General features: G+C 50.9%; 1 protein-coding gene across 1 annotated transcript; it reads right to left on the bottom strand.

The window, feature by feature from the left end:
* Positions 1–5119: 5119 nt before the first annotated feature.
* CBX4 (chromobox 4) lies at positions 5120–11193 on the bottom strand. The gene is made up of 5 exons (XM_044456454.1): positions 11028–11193; positions 10866–10909; positions 9777–9842; positions 7605–7671; positions 5120–6646 (listed from the first exon to the last, which is right to left on the bottom strand). The coding sequence occupies exons 1-5, from the start codon at positions 11094–11096 to the stop codon at positions 5270–5272; spliced, it is 1623 nt and encodes a 540-aa protein (XP_044312389.1). The 5' UTR covers positions 11097–11193; the 3' UTR covers positions 5120–5269.
* Positions 11194–13576: the final 2383 nt, after the last annotated feature.

Genomic DNA, 13576 nt, shown 5'->3' with positions numbered 1-13576 from the left:
ATGTTAATAAATGTATTTGTGACCGCTTCTTGCCAAAAGGCCTAATTTTTTCACATTTTGGATGCTAAAATGCAGATGCAGCATATGGAATCTCAGCGTTCTGTCAACTGGGTTCCACAATTATTTGTAGGAATAAATGTGCTTGGACAGATCAGCTAATATTTTCACTTGGAAGGGAGCAAAGAAGTGCCAAAATTGAGAGCCAGAGACCAGAGAGCAATGTCCTTGGCTTCCACTTCTGTTTTCATCACACAGCTGGGAAAAGAAAGATGGCCAACCCACTGAAAGCAGCCCCAAGCAGCTGCCCAACAGCAGCATGGCTGACTTCTTCCTTCTTGTGTTGCATAGGTAGTCCCTTCAGAGAGAAGGCAATCAAGTGAGTGGGTAAGGCCATGCAGAGAGATAACTAGGGGGCTGCAATCAAGTATATTACTATGATTTTATAGTTGTTTGAGCTACATTTGAACATTGACAGTGGAGGTTTCTGCTCCATACATTCTGGGGATTTCTAACACCGGTCTTTTGACTTATGTCACCTGCAGATGGAAGGGGAGACAGGCTGTATTTCACTGGGGCCACCATCCACCCCTTGTGCCAGCATACAACTGCTGTGCACAAACACACCTCTGATTCTCAGTGCTTTTGCTTCAATACCAGGACCATTCCTGCCTGTGTCAAAAGTCACAGAAGCCCCAACCTGTCTTAAACAGTGAAAGCACACGTGCTTCCATCTACAATGGGATTGCGTTAGGATTCACTCACAGTTGATCTATGCATTACTAGAAGTATGCTTGCTAAGATGATGCACATGCAGGCCCAGAGCATTAGACCTCAGAACATAGTCAGTGCTTGTGGAAGAAACCAAAAGCCCCAGTTTAAACTTCTCTGACCTTCTCATAGGAAGACCCAAGTATGTTAGTGGAAGCCACCTTTCAGTTCTCTAAAAGGGCAGGCTAAAAACAGTTCCAGACTTACTAATGGCTAGTGTAGGCCCAGTAAAATCAGTGGGACAAGCTAAGCATGGCTTAATTCTAAATCTCACCAATGGGTCTACTCTAAACTTGACTTAACTCTATATCCAACCTACTGTTCAGCCTTCCAATCCAGCCCACATGCCAGCTGGGGCCCATCAAGCCCGGCCATCTACCATACTGGCAACCTAAATTACGCAAGTCACTTGCTACAGAAACATGTACAACCATTTCTACACAGTCACTAAACTCTAGCTACTGCCAAGTAAAGCTCAGTAGCAAACATCACACGCTAAAAATACCCCCTTTCCCCATGATTTGAAAAGTGGATGGGCCCATCCGCTTTGCCGACTTGCTAAATCAGTTGCACCTGAAGATGCCAGCCAGATGCTTGTGTATTTTAATGCAAGATATGGCAAGCAGGAAGTGGCTTTCCTCAAAACACCCACACAGGCTCTGCCAAAAAGCTGTGTGCTTTGGCGCTTCTCTACCCAGGGCAATAGGTTACATGAGCAGGGGAAGGCTGCGTGGCGGGGGCACCGGCACGAAGCAAGGGCTTGGCGAGACCTGGAAAGAAGATCCAATTAAGCTGTTTTCGGTATACTGGTGATAATGCATTTTGCACAAACTGCTAACCACCAATGATTAAAGTTATTAAATATAATTAAGTTACTAGAGAAACAGGAAGATTCATCTCCTAACCACTGACGTGTTTGTGATACAGGAAGTGTGGTTCAGAGGCTATGCTATGAACCCCAACCAGCTTTATATTGTTCCTTGATACATTTTTCTACTTTGAAAAATCTAATGTCCTCTCTAAGAGGACAACACGAGAGCACTTGTTCACACGGCTACCTAGAAGAGAAATCCACTTCAGCCAACACTGTACTTTTTCCTGTTACTGTTTTGTTAGAGGAGGGGCAGTAGACAAAGATCAGGTTTGTCTGTTTGTCTTTTAAAGACAAAACTGAACACAACACTTGAGCCTGATATTCAGAGGTTCAACCAAAGTTAATGGTTAACACCGGAATAAATGTATAGGTTCATAAGTAATAGGTGAGGTGAAAGGTCAGGACACAGCATTTCCACTTTTAAAAAGTAAACATTTTTGCAAGATTTTCTGTCCAAATATCTACCATTTTTCATTGAAAGAAACCAGGTATGCTTTCAATGCTGAGACTTCTAGGCTGTAATTCTACACACACTTGCCTGGAGGTAAGTCCATTTAACTCAATGGGGTTTACTTCTACAGACATGCATAGAATCTTATTGTGACTGCAACAGCCCAAATGCAGCTCCAACATCACAAATAATTTATATTTAGCAAAATATCAGTTGCATGAAGAAAACACATCAAAAATATTACAAGTGCAATCTTGAGGACACCGAGATGAAAACAGTTCTACAACTACCAGCATCCCTTGACATGGCAACTGTAAGACTGTTTCCCTGTTTGAATTTGTATAGGATTGAGCCTAAAATTTGTGTCCTTGCAGAAAATAAACATCCAGCTTTTAGGATTTGTTTTCCCTTTTAGCATTTCCACACATCAAATAAAGCACTGCTCACAGTGGTATTGCCACTATGCAAACTTGAAAGGTGTTAAGCATTCACATTTGCGCGCACACACACATACAGACACAGAGACAGAGAGACACAGGGATTTTTGCTCAGCTGCCATGAGCTGCTGTTCCATGTTGCAATTTGTCTGAACTCCTCAGTGGTTTCTCAGAGGGCTGGCAAAAGTGAAATGCATGCAGCCTTATCAGAGGCAGGAAAAGATTGACCTCTTCCTTAGTCTTCTGCATTTTTGCCTACCCAAAAAAGACTAAGTATTACTGCATAAAGTAATGTTCACAAAGCAACAATGGAAGTCCATCTTAAAACATGTCTGATCTAAAAAAGGGACCACTGTGCTTTAAGGCAGGGGTGAAAAGATGCCCCAGGCACCAGCTGCCTTTTCTCCTTTACCACCACCACCACCACCACCATTTATAGTTGAATATTCAACTTTTGGATCTTACTTGGAACCAAAGTCTCCCAAGACTATCCCCTTTTCTCCTACAGGAGAGGAGTAGTATATGCTACTCCAACAACAGTAATCAAAACTTGTTCGCAGCCCAGATCAGTATTTTACGCATCCCCTGCTCTTCATAGAGCTCACGGCAGCTTACAGGGGGTTCCAAACATCCTAGCACAGGGGCAGAATGGACATGCGCGCCAGCCAGAAGGTCCTAGGTTCAACCCCTTGCAGCTGTTAAGATTTCCAGCCAGAACTTGGAAAGCGGCTGCTAGCCAGCATGGGTGATTCTGAACCAGATGGACTGATGGCTTGACATGGTACAGGGCATATAATCTTTTCAAAGAAAACCATGCTCTGCAGGAACATCCTTTATTTCTAGGATCATGACTTATTTCTGAAACCGCAGCTTCCCAGAACCACATGGTCAACACAGTCATCATTAACCACAGCTTGGCAGTGCTTTTTTGACACCAATCTGGCAATCTACATTCCAGGTCACCTTCACAGAAAGCAGAAACAGTCCACTAGCTTTTCCGTGCTCTCTGGCACCATGATAAGGCAGAAAGTAATCCTGGTGGTTGAATAGTAAGCCCTTCAGTGACTGTTATTGGATCACTGGTTAGGTAACTGGTCAAAACTCATCTAGGTTGGGTTAAGATTTGGCACAAACCGCAGCTGAAGCTGGAGAGCACTGAGCCCACTCACAGAACTCTTCAACTGGGTATTCTGTCCCTTAAGGATTGGATTTCATATGCAAAAAGCTGAGACATACAGGGACACACAGCTTCTACTGTTGTGCATTTTAGCAGAATGATTCATTATACTCAGAATTCCTTAAGAAGTGGTACCTGACTTTAAAACAAAGCAACACTGTTTTAGTATTCCTGTGCTGGTTGGGTACTGAGTCAGTAGCCTCTGCCACATAAATCTGCTCGTCTAACTAGGTACAAACAAGTTTGACTATCATGCATATCTTAGGCATGAATGTATTTGGTACCTCCCTCTGTTCTGCCCCATTTAAGAAATCATCACAGAACTAAGGCAGAACAGAAACTTGTTCTGCATGAACAAGCGCTTCTTCCGAGGGACTCCAGCTCCTGGCTGTAAGAGAACTTCAGAGGTCATCCAATCCAACCTGTGGCACCAGTGAAGAATCTGCACATCCAAAGGGCTCCCTGCACATTAGGACAGGTGACCCAGAATAACGTAACGTCTGTTCAGGCCGTATGTGCAACACCAGGCCCCAAAAGCACCAAAGCTGCAAGAAAGGCACTCGGAACCTCCCGTTGCTTTTGGAAAGTTTTATAGTCCTTTGCAATGACACACAGTTATCCTTCCTCCACCATCCAGCCCCCAAAGACAAACGCGTGTCCATCAGGTGCCAAGGCCCCACCATTTTTGCAGCTAGCCTTTGCAAGCCAGACCCAGGCTAGCTGCAGAACATCAAATGCACTTTCAACATCTCCATTTAATATTTACATTCAAGCAATTCATAATAATTGGAAGCTTATAGTTTAGACATCTCTAGTAGCAGCAGTTTCTATAATAGCTTGTTTAGCTTTAGATAATGATTATTAATTTTTGCACATCAAAAACAACATGTGTTAACAGTATCAAAAAATATATACGAGAGGAAGGGATGGTCCTGCGGTTTTCTGAAAAGGGCAAGGAAAACAAAAGCAGAAGTAGCTTTTAAAAAGGGAAGAAAAGAAAATATTCTGATATAGCTTTATATATATATATAATATATATGTATTTAATATAATTATATATATATAGGGCAATCTAGGGAACTCCATAAATCTAGGCTTTTTATATTTCATTATATAAATACCTACAAATAAATATAATTGCCGGCCTTCCTGGCAAGGCCCGCCTTCAGCTCCAACAATACATTTTCAGCAACACCACATACAAACGGGAGCAAGAACCACTCAACAAGTTAGCACTGTTAAAATATAATACTATGTGACTCTCCCGTGAGTTAGCAGGGCATCCCCACCCTCACCACCTCCCGATGCCCAAGACCCCTGGGGGGCAGAGACAGGATTGCAGGAACCCACTGGTGCAGAAGGAGCCCCTCTAGCAAGCATCATCTCTACGCCCACCCACCCGCCCGCCCGCCCCCCTCTCCTTCTGGGCAGGAGGTGTCCAATGGATCGCAGCAGGACCTGCCCTGCACATGGTGCCATGGAGTTACTCTGGGGAGAACAATACCTTAGAGGAGGGCGCCAGGCTGCCCCGGAGCGTGCCGGCAGCCTGAGCCAGAGCCTCCTCACACCGTGACATACTCCTTAAAGGTCACAGTCAGGCAGTTTGCCGTCACATCTGTAATTATTATATTCCCAAAGAAAGGCTTGAACTCCTGCAGGGGTTCCTCCTCCTCCTCTTCCTCTGGCTCCACCTCAAAGTGTTCAACCTGTTTCGGAGGCTCAGAGGCCAGTTTGTCTGCTGGCACGGGCAGAGTCTCTGGCTTCACCTGCACCAGGCCAGGCTCACCGTCGCCCCGGGCCTTGGCACAGCGCAAGTCTATGGGCTCATCCAGGTCAGAGTCCAGCAGGATGACCTCAGGCTGCGAGGCGGGAAGGGCTGCCGGGGGCTCAGGCCTCTCCGGGGTGGAAGGGCTCAGGCAGGTGGGGGCGCTGATGCTCCGGGAGGTGAGGCGCTTTTTGACACTCTCCTTGTCCCTGTGGGGCTCAGAGAGGCAGCGCTTCCGGGGGGGCCCGCAGCTGGGGGGCAAGTTCAGTCCCATGGTGGCTGGGCTGTGGTCCTGCGGGCTGGCGTCCAGGGCCCATGCAACCCGGTCGGGCTTGGTGGTGAGCTGCAGAGGCTGCGGCTCGAGAACGGGCAGCCCTTTGTCCAGGGAGGTTGTCTTTGGAGGGCTGACTGCAAGCTCAGCAGGAGCCGGACTGGCCTCAGCCCCAGACTTCCCTTTGGGATCACCGCCTGGCCACCTCTCTTCGCCAGGCTTTTTCCACACCTCCTGCCTCTCCTCAGACCCTTTCTTAGTAGTCCTGTCCTCAACCACTCGCTTCTTGGGCGGCTCTCCAGACTTGATCTTCACGGCCTGCATGCCGTTCTCCATGTACTTGCTCATGACGATCACAATGCGGCCATTCTTGTTCTTATTTTTAACTATCTTCATTTTGCCCCCAATGCCATTGCTGGCCATGCCATCCCGGGGAGGGGGTGGCGGCGGGCCTGTGCCACTGGAGAGGTTCTTCTCTGACCCATTCTTTGCTTCGATGCCACCCAGATTCTTGACTGGGTTCAGCAGGCGTTTGGCCGAGTCATGAGACCACTTGTCTGACTGGGACATCAGCGGGCTTTTGCTGTGGTCCAAGCAGGCCTGTCCTTGCTGCGGCTCCTTGCTGCTCGGCTGGTAGTGGGGCTCATACATCTTGGGATCAGGCTGATAGTGGTGGTGCTTCTTGCTGTTCAGCTGGTAGTAGTACTTCCCCTTGCTGTGCGACTGGTGCTTGACATTGCTCTCCTTGCTGTTTGGCTGGTACTGGTGGTGCTTCTTGCTGTTCAGTTCATATTGATGCTGCTGGCTTTTGCCTGAGCTGCCAAGATCCAGCTTGGGCCTGTTCTCCACAGCAGGGTCCTGGAGGCCGGTGAGGATGTTAGAGCGGCGTGCAAAAGATGGCAACTGGAAGGAGTGGGAGAAAAGTTCCGTTAAGGATTTCAGAAGAAGAAAGGTTGGCACAGCTTACGGAGCTGATTAAAGCAGACCCAAGCATGCTCCCATAGCACACAGAGAACTTCTGCAGCAAACTTTAGTCAGGGATGCTTCCTAATGCTAGCCCTTAATCCCACTTATTCTGGCCTTCCTCATAGTTTCACCTCATGAAATTCAAAGTGGTAAGACATCCTTTCCAGCAAGTCCTTTTGAGAGCTAGGGCAAAAGAACGCCTGAGAAATGTGCAGGGAGCACCACAAAAAGGAACCTCCAGAAATGGATGGAAAAAAATGGCTGCAAGCTGCACCTTGCTTCCCATTACCTCCTGCTTGCCAAGGCACAGGCTTTGGCATTACTAACCTCCACCCCCTAACCAGCAACTGTATTTCACAGTCTGAGCAGCACCTCAAGAGAGGCTGCAAGCTTTACATGAGAGCCACCATCTTTATTCTGCTGTTTCAAGCCACCTGCCAAGAGAACTCTTTTGGATGCACAAGTCTTGCTCATGGGCATCCAAGACATAGTCCTAAATTTGCTGTGCCATGTCAGTATATTCTACAGATGTAGTCCAAGAAACACCTTGATTAGCTGGCTGACTGCAAGGGAGAAAGTGTGGCAGAACTGGACTCCTTTTCTAGCATTTGCAATTAACAAGGGTGTGTGTGTATGTATGCACCAGTGTACACCCCCCCACACACACACAGTCTCCCAGAGCATGATGAAATCAAGATGAAATCCTCCCCAGGGACAGGTATCAGACAAAAAAGTGGAGATTTATTGTTAAACAAAAACACACCACTCAATAAGAAAGCCTTCTTTAAAAACCAGCCTGTTCAGCAAGAGTTCCACTTCAAGACTCACAGTTTTCTCATTTATTCTCCCATCTCATTTAGAGGAAAAGGACAACAAGAGGATTGACTGAATTTACCTGAACTACCAGTGGCTTTGGTTTTGGTCCTCGTTTGCGGTATCCCATAAGTTGTTCCTGCCTCTCCCTGAAGAAACATAAAAATCAATAGAAATGCAATTAGGAAACCTCTGCTTCAACACTGCTGTAAAGGAAAGTGGGGGTGGATAGCTTTTATCATTCTGGCTAAGCATGAAAACAAGATGAAGGCTGCAATCCCATGCGTACTTCTTTGGGAATAAGCTCCACTGAACACAGCAGGACTTCTGATTCAGGCAGGGCTGCATGTTTAGTGCAGAAATGCAAAAGAAGGAATCTACAGCAGGCAAGGCAACCAAGATGCAATACCAGATCACAGGGATTAATACAGGTTAGTAGGTATTACTTCCTCAAGCCTCTGCTTTTCATGGTATTCCAGTGTAGAGGATGAAATTCAAAGATGGTGGTGAGGGGGGAAGGAATTATACAAACATTTTTCACATAATGCTAAAAAGCACCTCTGGAACTTTTGTGCTTCACTCATGAAGGTCCCACTGAATTCATTGGTGTTTACCAGGGTCAGTCCTACTAAGAAGTCCATGTCTCAAAACAAGTTGGTTTAATTTCAAAGTTTAGGATTAGGTTTAGGATTTGGCTATACGGCTGCTGTCCTAAAAAGCCAAAGGAATCAACATACATCCTCATTAAAAGGGTGAGAAGAATCAGGATGTAACGAAGGCATTCCTTTTTATTGGCTTCCTCATTCACATCTCTTAAAATGAAGCACTAAGAATAGCATATGAAAGAGCAAGGCAGGCACCAGTAACTGCCTGGAGAACTCTTGTGCAATAGCCATCCACGTGCATGTCTGACAAGCAAATCACAGGTTGGGGAATAAGAGTTAGGAAATGCTCCTCCGCATGCTGCAGCATTTGGGTAACCAACAGAAAGCTAGCAAGCTTCCAACTTTCCACCCGGGCGCCACAAGGGAGGTGGGAGCCGCAAACACTGCAGGAAAGCTGGAGCTGCTTTGGATGCTAATCACCTCATTAGGATTCTCATAAAGAGCGCCCCCTCCTCTTTCTCAGAGGCCACTCACTGGCTGCCTGGAGAGGAAGAGAGGCTTTTCTCAGCTTGGCTGAACGGCAAAATAGCCGAAGTGAGCTGGGGAGGGGCAAAGCTCGACCAGGTGCAGCCCCCACCCTCAAAGGCTGACTGGAGCTGCACGGCAAAGGGTAGGCGATGCAACGAAGCGCAGGTCGCACGGCCTCCCCTTACTCGTGGCTCGGGCACCTAGCGGCTCCGTTCCGCCACTTTTCCCGCCACCCCCGCACTAGAAACTGTGCAAGGCCGGAGTCCCAAGGTCAGAGTCTCCCGTCCCAGCAGGGGAGGAAATGCAACGAGTTCAGAAGGGCCGCAGCAGCAGGCGCCAGGCGCGGGCACTTTCCGGGAGCAGCGGGGAGGGCGACCCGCGCGCCTCCCTGGCGGCCACCTCGCGTTCACACCTCAGAGTGCGCCAACCGCTGCAAGAAGCCGGGCCCGAGCGAACAGGCGGGGAGGTCCTGCCAAGGAGCCAGCGCCGCACAAGACCGTACAGGAATAGACAGCATTCCCCGCTAGGCTCGCCTCAGGCTGTAATCGGGGCTACATTGTTTGCAGGTGCAAGCGCATGTGTGTTCGCAAGCAGCAAACGCTTGCCGCTCGCGAATCGCAAGGAAACATTCGCCGTCCGTTAAAAACGTGGGCATGGCGGGGAGGGCCTTTTGGCGTAGTTTTGCAGCCGCGTAATCCCTCCAAGAGAGGCTTGCAGAAACTGTCAAGCGCAGCAGAAGCAAACGCAAGAGCGGCCGCCGCCGCTCCCTTCCGTCACGTGCAAGCACCACCTTGCAACAAGCCAGCCAGGCAACTCCTCGCTGGAAAGGAAGTCCCCTCGGCGCCGCGGCGAGGGGGTTAAAGTGAGATTCCGTAACGCACAGCGTCGCTTGCACAAGACTGCCACGCTCTCTGCGACCCGCTGCGGGAGAAAGGTGCTCCAAGCACGCGGCGGCCGAACAAGGCATTCGAGCAGCAGCAGCCAAAATCGTACCCGCCTCCCATGCGAGGGTTTCAGCCCGGCGCAGCGGCGACTGCCTCCAGATCTCCCCCACCCTGTCTCACACACCCCTTCCATGGGCACAGATATGTGCAGCCCGGTTTGCTACTGTAAACTCTCACCTGTTCTGAAAGGCGATTAGTAACCTAGGATCCAGGATGTTTTCCTCCGGCTCCCAAGTGTTGTATCTTGCAAAGAAAAGGAACGAGGGTGCAGTGAAACAACAACGCTTATGAAGCAGTAACTGTCGTTTGCCGTCCCCGACCTCTGATTCCCCCCCCCCGCTAGCGAGCTTGTGTGGGGGCCATTTTAGAGACAGGCGACCCATTTCAAAGTGCGCATTCTGGACTGCCGCTGCCCAGCGAAGGGGGATGGGCAAAAAGGGGCGGGGGGTTGGACACCAAGAAAATCTGTTTGTTTAGCGCAATTATAATTCCGGAGGAATTCCATCCATGCCAGCGTGAAAGGTTCGCAAAGCCCCCCCATCCCCCCTGCAGAGCTACCAGCAAACCCACCCACCGCAATTAGCCTCCCCCCCCCAACCTCGACCGCCATCTCTGCATGCAAGCAAGCCCTTCGCCCTCTTCAGTCGGCTTTGCCATCGAGACCCCTGCAGAGCCGGGCCGCTCATGGATCTCTCCTTCGATCCAGAAGTAGCAGCAGTATGGAGAATCGGTGAAGTTAAATTTGCAGCCTCGCTTCCCTGCCAGCAGGGCAGCGGGTTGCTGGTGGTGACAGTGCTTGCCTTCCACGGCTCTTCCCATCCCGGACTGGATTCCGGGGATTTAAAGCGGTCTATGGATTTTTATTTTTTTAATTATGCAGACTTCCCCCCCTTTCCTCCTTCCCCCAACCAACCCGCCGCCCTCCGGCTGATCTCTGGGTTGCTCGGTTCTGCAATATGGAGCCTGCTTTCCAAGGGAAAGGAGCCATTTTCTGCAACTACTGATCATCAGTCGCCGCCTTGCCTTCCTTCTCTGAAGCTTGCTGGCTGTGCACCCCACGACCTTGTCTTTCTATGCAGCCTCCCCATTCCTCCTCCCCCTCCCCCGCCCCTCTTTTTTGTGCATGCGTTAAAATCAAGGCATTTTCCGGATTTGCCGGAGCAGGGCAAAGCGTTAGCAGGGACACCGTCAGGCTCTGCAGCCCGCGCTAAAGACAGGGCAGCCGCACCTCGGTGCCTCGCGCCCCGTTCCCTTCCCGGGACTTACTTGGAGGACCAACCTCTCCATTTGACGAGATACTCCACTCGGCCCTGCAAGGAGAGCGGGGGGGAAAAGGCGTCAGGCTCTAGCAAGATCTTCCACCGCCTGCCCCAGACTCACAGCCCTCCCTCCTCCACCCTTGAGCTTCAAGAAGCGCCACTCGCTCACCTTCCGAATACGCTTCTTTTCGATGCTCTCCACGGCGAAGACATGCTCTCCCACCGCCGGCAGCTCCATTTTAATTTATTTCTGGAGGGGGTGCACTCGGGCGGGGGAAGCGGGGGGCTTCGCGTCTGGAGGGATGGATGGCAAGCGGCTCTCCCTCTCCGCTCGCTTCGCTTTTCCAGACAACTGAACTCCAGCCTCTCACAGCGGCGCAACTCATGCAAATCCTCCCAGAAACGTCAGAAGGGGCGGGACTTCGCTGCCTGTCAAAATGAATGGAGACCAGAGGATTGGCTCAGTCCGCACGAGTGGGTGGGGCAGGGAGGAGGGGGCAACGCTGGGGAGGCGGGCGAGATGGGCTTGGATTTACACCCCTCCCCCATTGCAGGCGCGCGCGCGCGCGTGTTTGTGTGTGTAGAGGGAGCTGCTCCACTGCTCAACGAACTATTCTCCCCCACTCTAACGTGTAGAGGTCCATCCGTGCAAACAGCTCTAGGATGCAAGATGGGTCTCCTGGCTAGGAGCTGCCGCGGGCACCCTCCGTCACCCCTTCCTTAGTCTGGCGCAATCCCGGGAGGCAACTTGGTATGCAGCTGAGGATCCCGGGCTTGCGCTCCAACGTCGGGGCCCTAGCGGGAGAAGTTAACCAACACGGCACCACCCAAATCGGGGGCGCTTCGGAGTTGCGGCGGCAGCAGAAGCGAGGGCCATCCGCAGCGTTCCGTGGGAGCGTAAAGGGGCGTTCTGTTTTATTCTGCAGAATGGTTCTGCCCAGGGAAATGAGCCTTGCAAATTATGGGCGAGTGCTTAGATTACAGGAGACCTGCGACTCTTACTGGCAGAGATGGGCAACGTGGGTGAGACTAAAAACCCCCATTGGGCTGGGGGAACTGTGGGAAGATCCGTCGTCTAGCCCCTTGGACAGGCTAGAAAACAGCTTCTCTTTTGAGGAATGAAGGGGTTCAAGTTCTTGGACCCTGAATGCCAATTATCCCGCGTGGGTGAGGGAGGGAGGGAGGGCTGGAGAAGACCACACGACCACCCTCTTAAAGGTGGTCAGCAAATACTTCCAGGCTCTGTGAAGTCAAGGCTGTATCTTCGAATAATTCACCTGGTTGGGAGCCTATTATTTGTTCCAGATGAAAAAGAAGTAGCGGCGGGAAGTGGCATTAGTTAGACAGGCAGCGTGGTAGAAGAGAGGGAGATGGTAGTGAACGGGAAGGATGCCGACGAGGGGAGGTCGCGTTAAAGTTCCCTTGTTCCTCGGAGTGAGATAGATGCCTGAAGCCGCTACGGGCAGGCAATGGGAACAACCAGCTGTTGATCGATGGAGGAATCAGAACTGCGGGGAAGACGAGAGAACTGAGGACAACGGCAGAAGGTCTTGAAATCAGGTGCCTGGAAAGCAGGCGTCCGCAGCCCGGATCCGGAATGACTGCGGGGGGCAGGGCAGGGCAGGGCGGGGGGCGGCGACTTCCTCTCGCTACGAGATTGCGGAGGTCGTCTCATAAACGAGCAAGGTGTTATTCTCAGGGGCGAAGGACGTGTGTGGCCATTTCTCCAGGGCAGTCGTCACACCAGGTGTACGGGCAATGGGGGTGGGGATGTTTTGGAAGCTAAGGTAGAGCCAGATGGTCGCCGGACTCAGAACCATCATACTCTAACATCTTCGAGGGAAAGTGTCAGGATGCTGGGGTACCTCTCCCTAAGCGGAGCCCAACTAGGCGCAAAGTTGAAAGGCTACGAGTTTTTATTAGGTGAACCTGCAGCAGGGAATATTTGCCCTGGGGCGTCCTGCACCTTTCGGAGTCTCCTTGGCGTGCCTTGTGTCCTGACGAGGGAGTCCTTCGTATGTTTTGGCGAGGGACAAGCTTAAGGCAGTGGCCCGTCGCGATGGGACGTGGGGTCACTCTTTTATTAGCCCTGCGGCAATGCGAGAGGAATATTTCGCAGTTCATCCGTCACACACAGAAGCAGAGAGCCATGACTGCCCCTCTTGTGGAAACACCTCCAGCGCCGCCGTTTTCCAGATCGGGGCGGGCGAGGGCGAGGGGAGGTTGCACGAAGGCGTGTGTGAGCGTATGGAGGGGGAAGGCGATGCAGCCCAATCCACGCAGAATAGTTCTGCAAGCGCACGTCTGAGGGGAAACGTATTAATTTAAGGATGGGGGGCGGGGGGGGGCGGGTCCGCCATCGTCCTTCCTTCGGAGCCTGGGAGATGCTCCGTGCGGGTGACCGGGGGGGGGGCTGAGCTGCTGAAACGTGCGTGTGTGCGAGCGTGTGCTGAGGCATGCGTGCGATCCCAAATTTGCCTCGGCAAAAAGATTTCTTCGGAAAAGTGGAGGGGCGGAAGCGTACGCCGCTTCTCCATTAGTCCTCTATTCAGCATCGTGGAGAGATGCCTGGATCCAGGTCGTGCTCCCTCAGCTATCATCAAGCCCCTTTCCCTTCCAAATTAATGGCGAACTGTGAGAAGGATGCTCGGAGACCTCATTTTTCTTTTCCCCTTCACGTATTTTCCCCCACGTGCGGCTAGATTTTAAGCAGCAACC

This window comes from Varanus komodoensis, unplaced genomic scaffold, assembly GCF_004798865.1.
Source record: "Varanus komodoensis strain SLA01 unplaced genomic scaffold, ASM479886v1 scaffold84, whole genome shotgun sequence".
Classification (NCBI taxonomy): Eukaryota; Metazoa; Chordata; class Lepidosauria; order Squamata; family Varanidae; genus Varanus; species Varanus komodoensis.
Note: the sequence above shows the minus strand (reverse complement) of the source record. Positions and strands in the feature narration are given on the sequence as shown.

Excerpts from the sequence above, each read along its gene's own strand:
- CBX4 (XM_044456454.1), bottom strand. The coding sequence starts at position 11,096 with ATGGAGCTGCCGGCGGTGGGAGAGCATGTCTTCGCCGTGGAGAGCATC. Across the intron at positions 10,910-11,027 it reads AAAAGAAGCGTATTCGGAAG|GGCCGAGTGGAGTATCTCGT; the intron begins GTGAGCGAGTGG and ends CTCTCCTTGCAG. Across the intron at positions 7,672-9,776 it reads CTAATCGCCTTTCAGAACAG|GGAGAGGCAGGAACAACTTA; the intron begins GTGAGAGTTTAC and ends ATGTTTCTTCAG.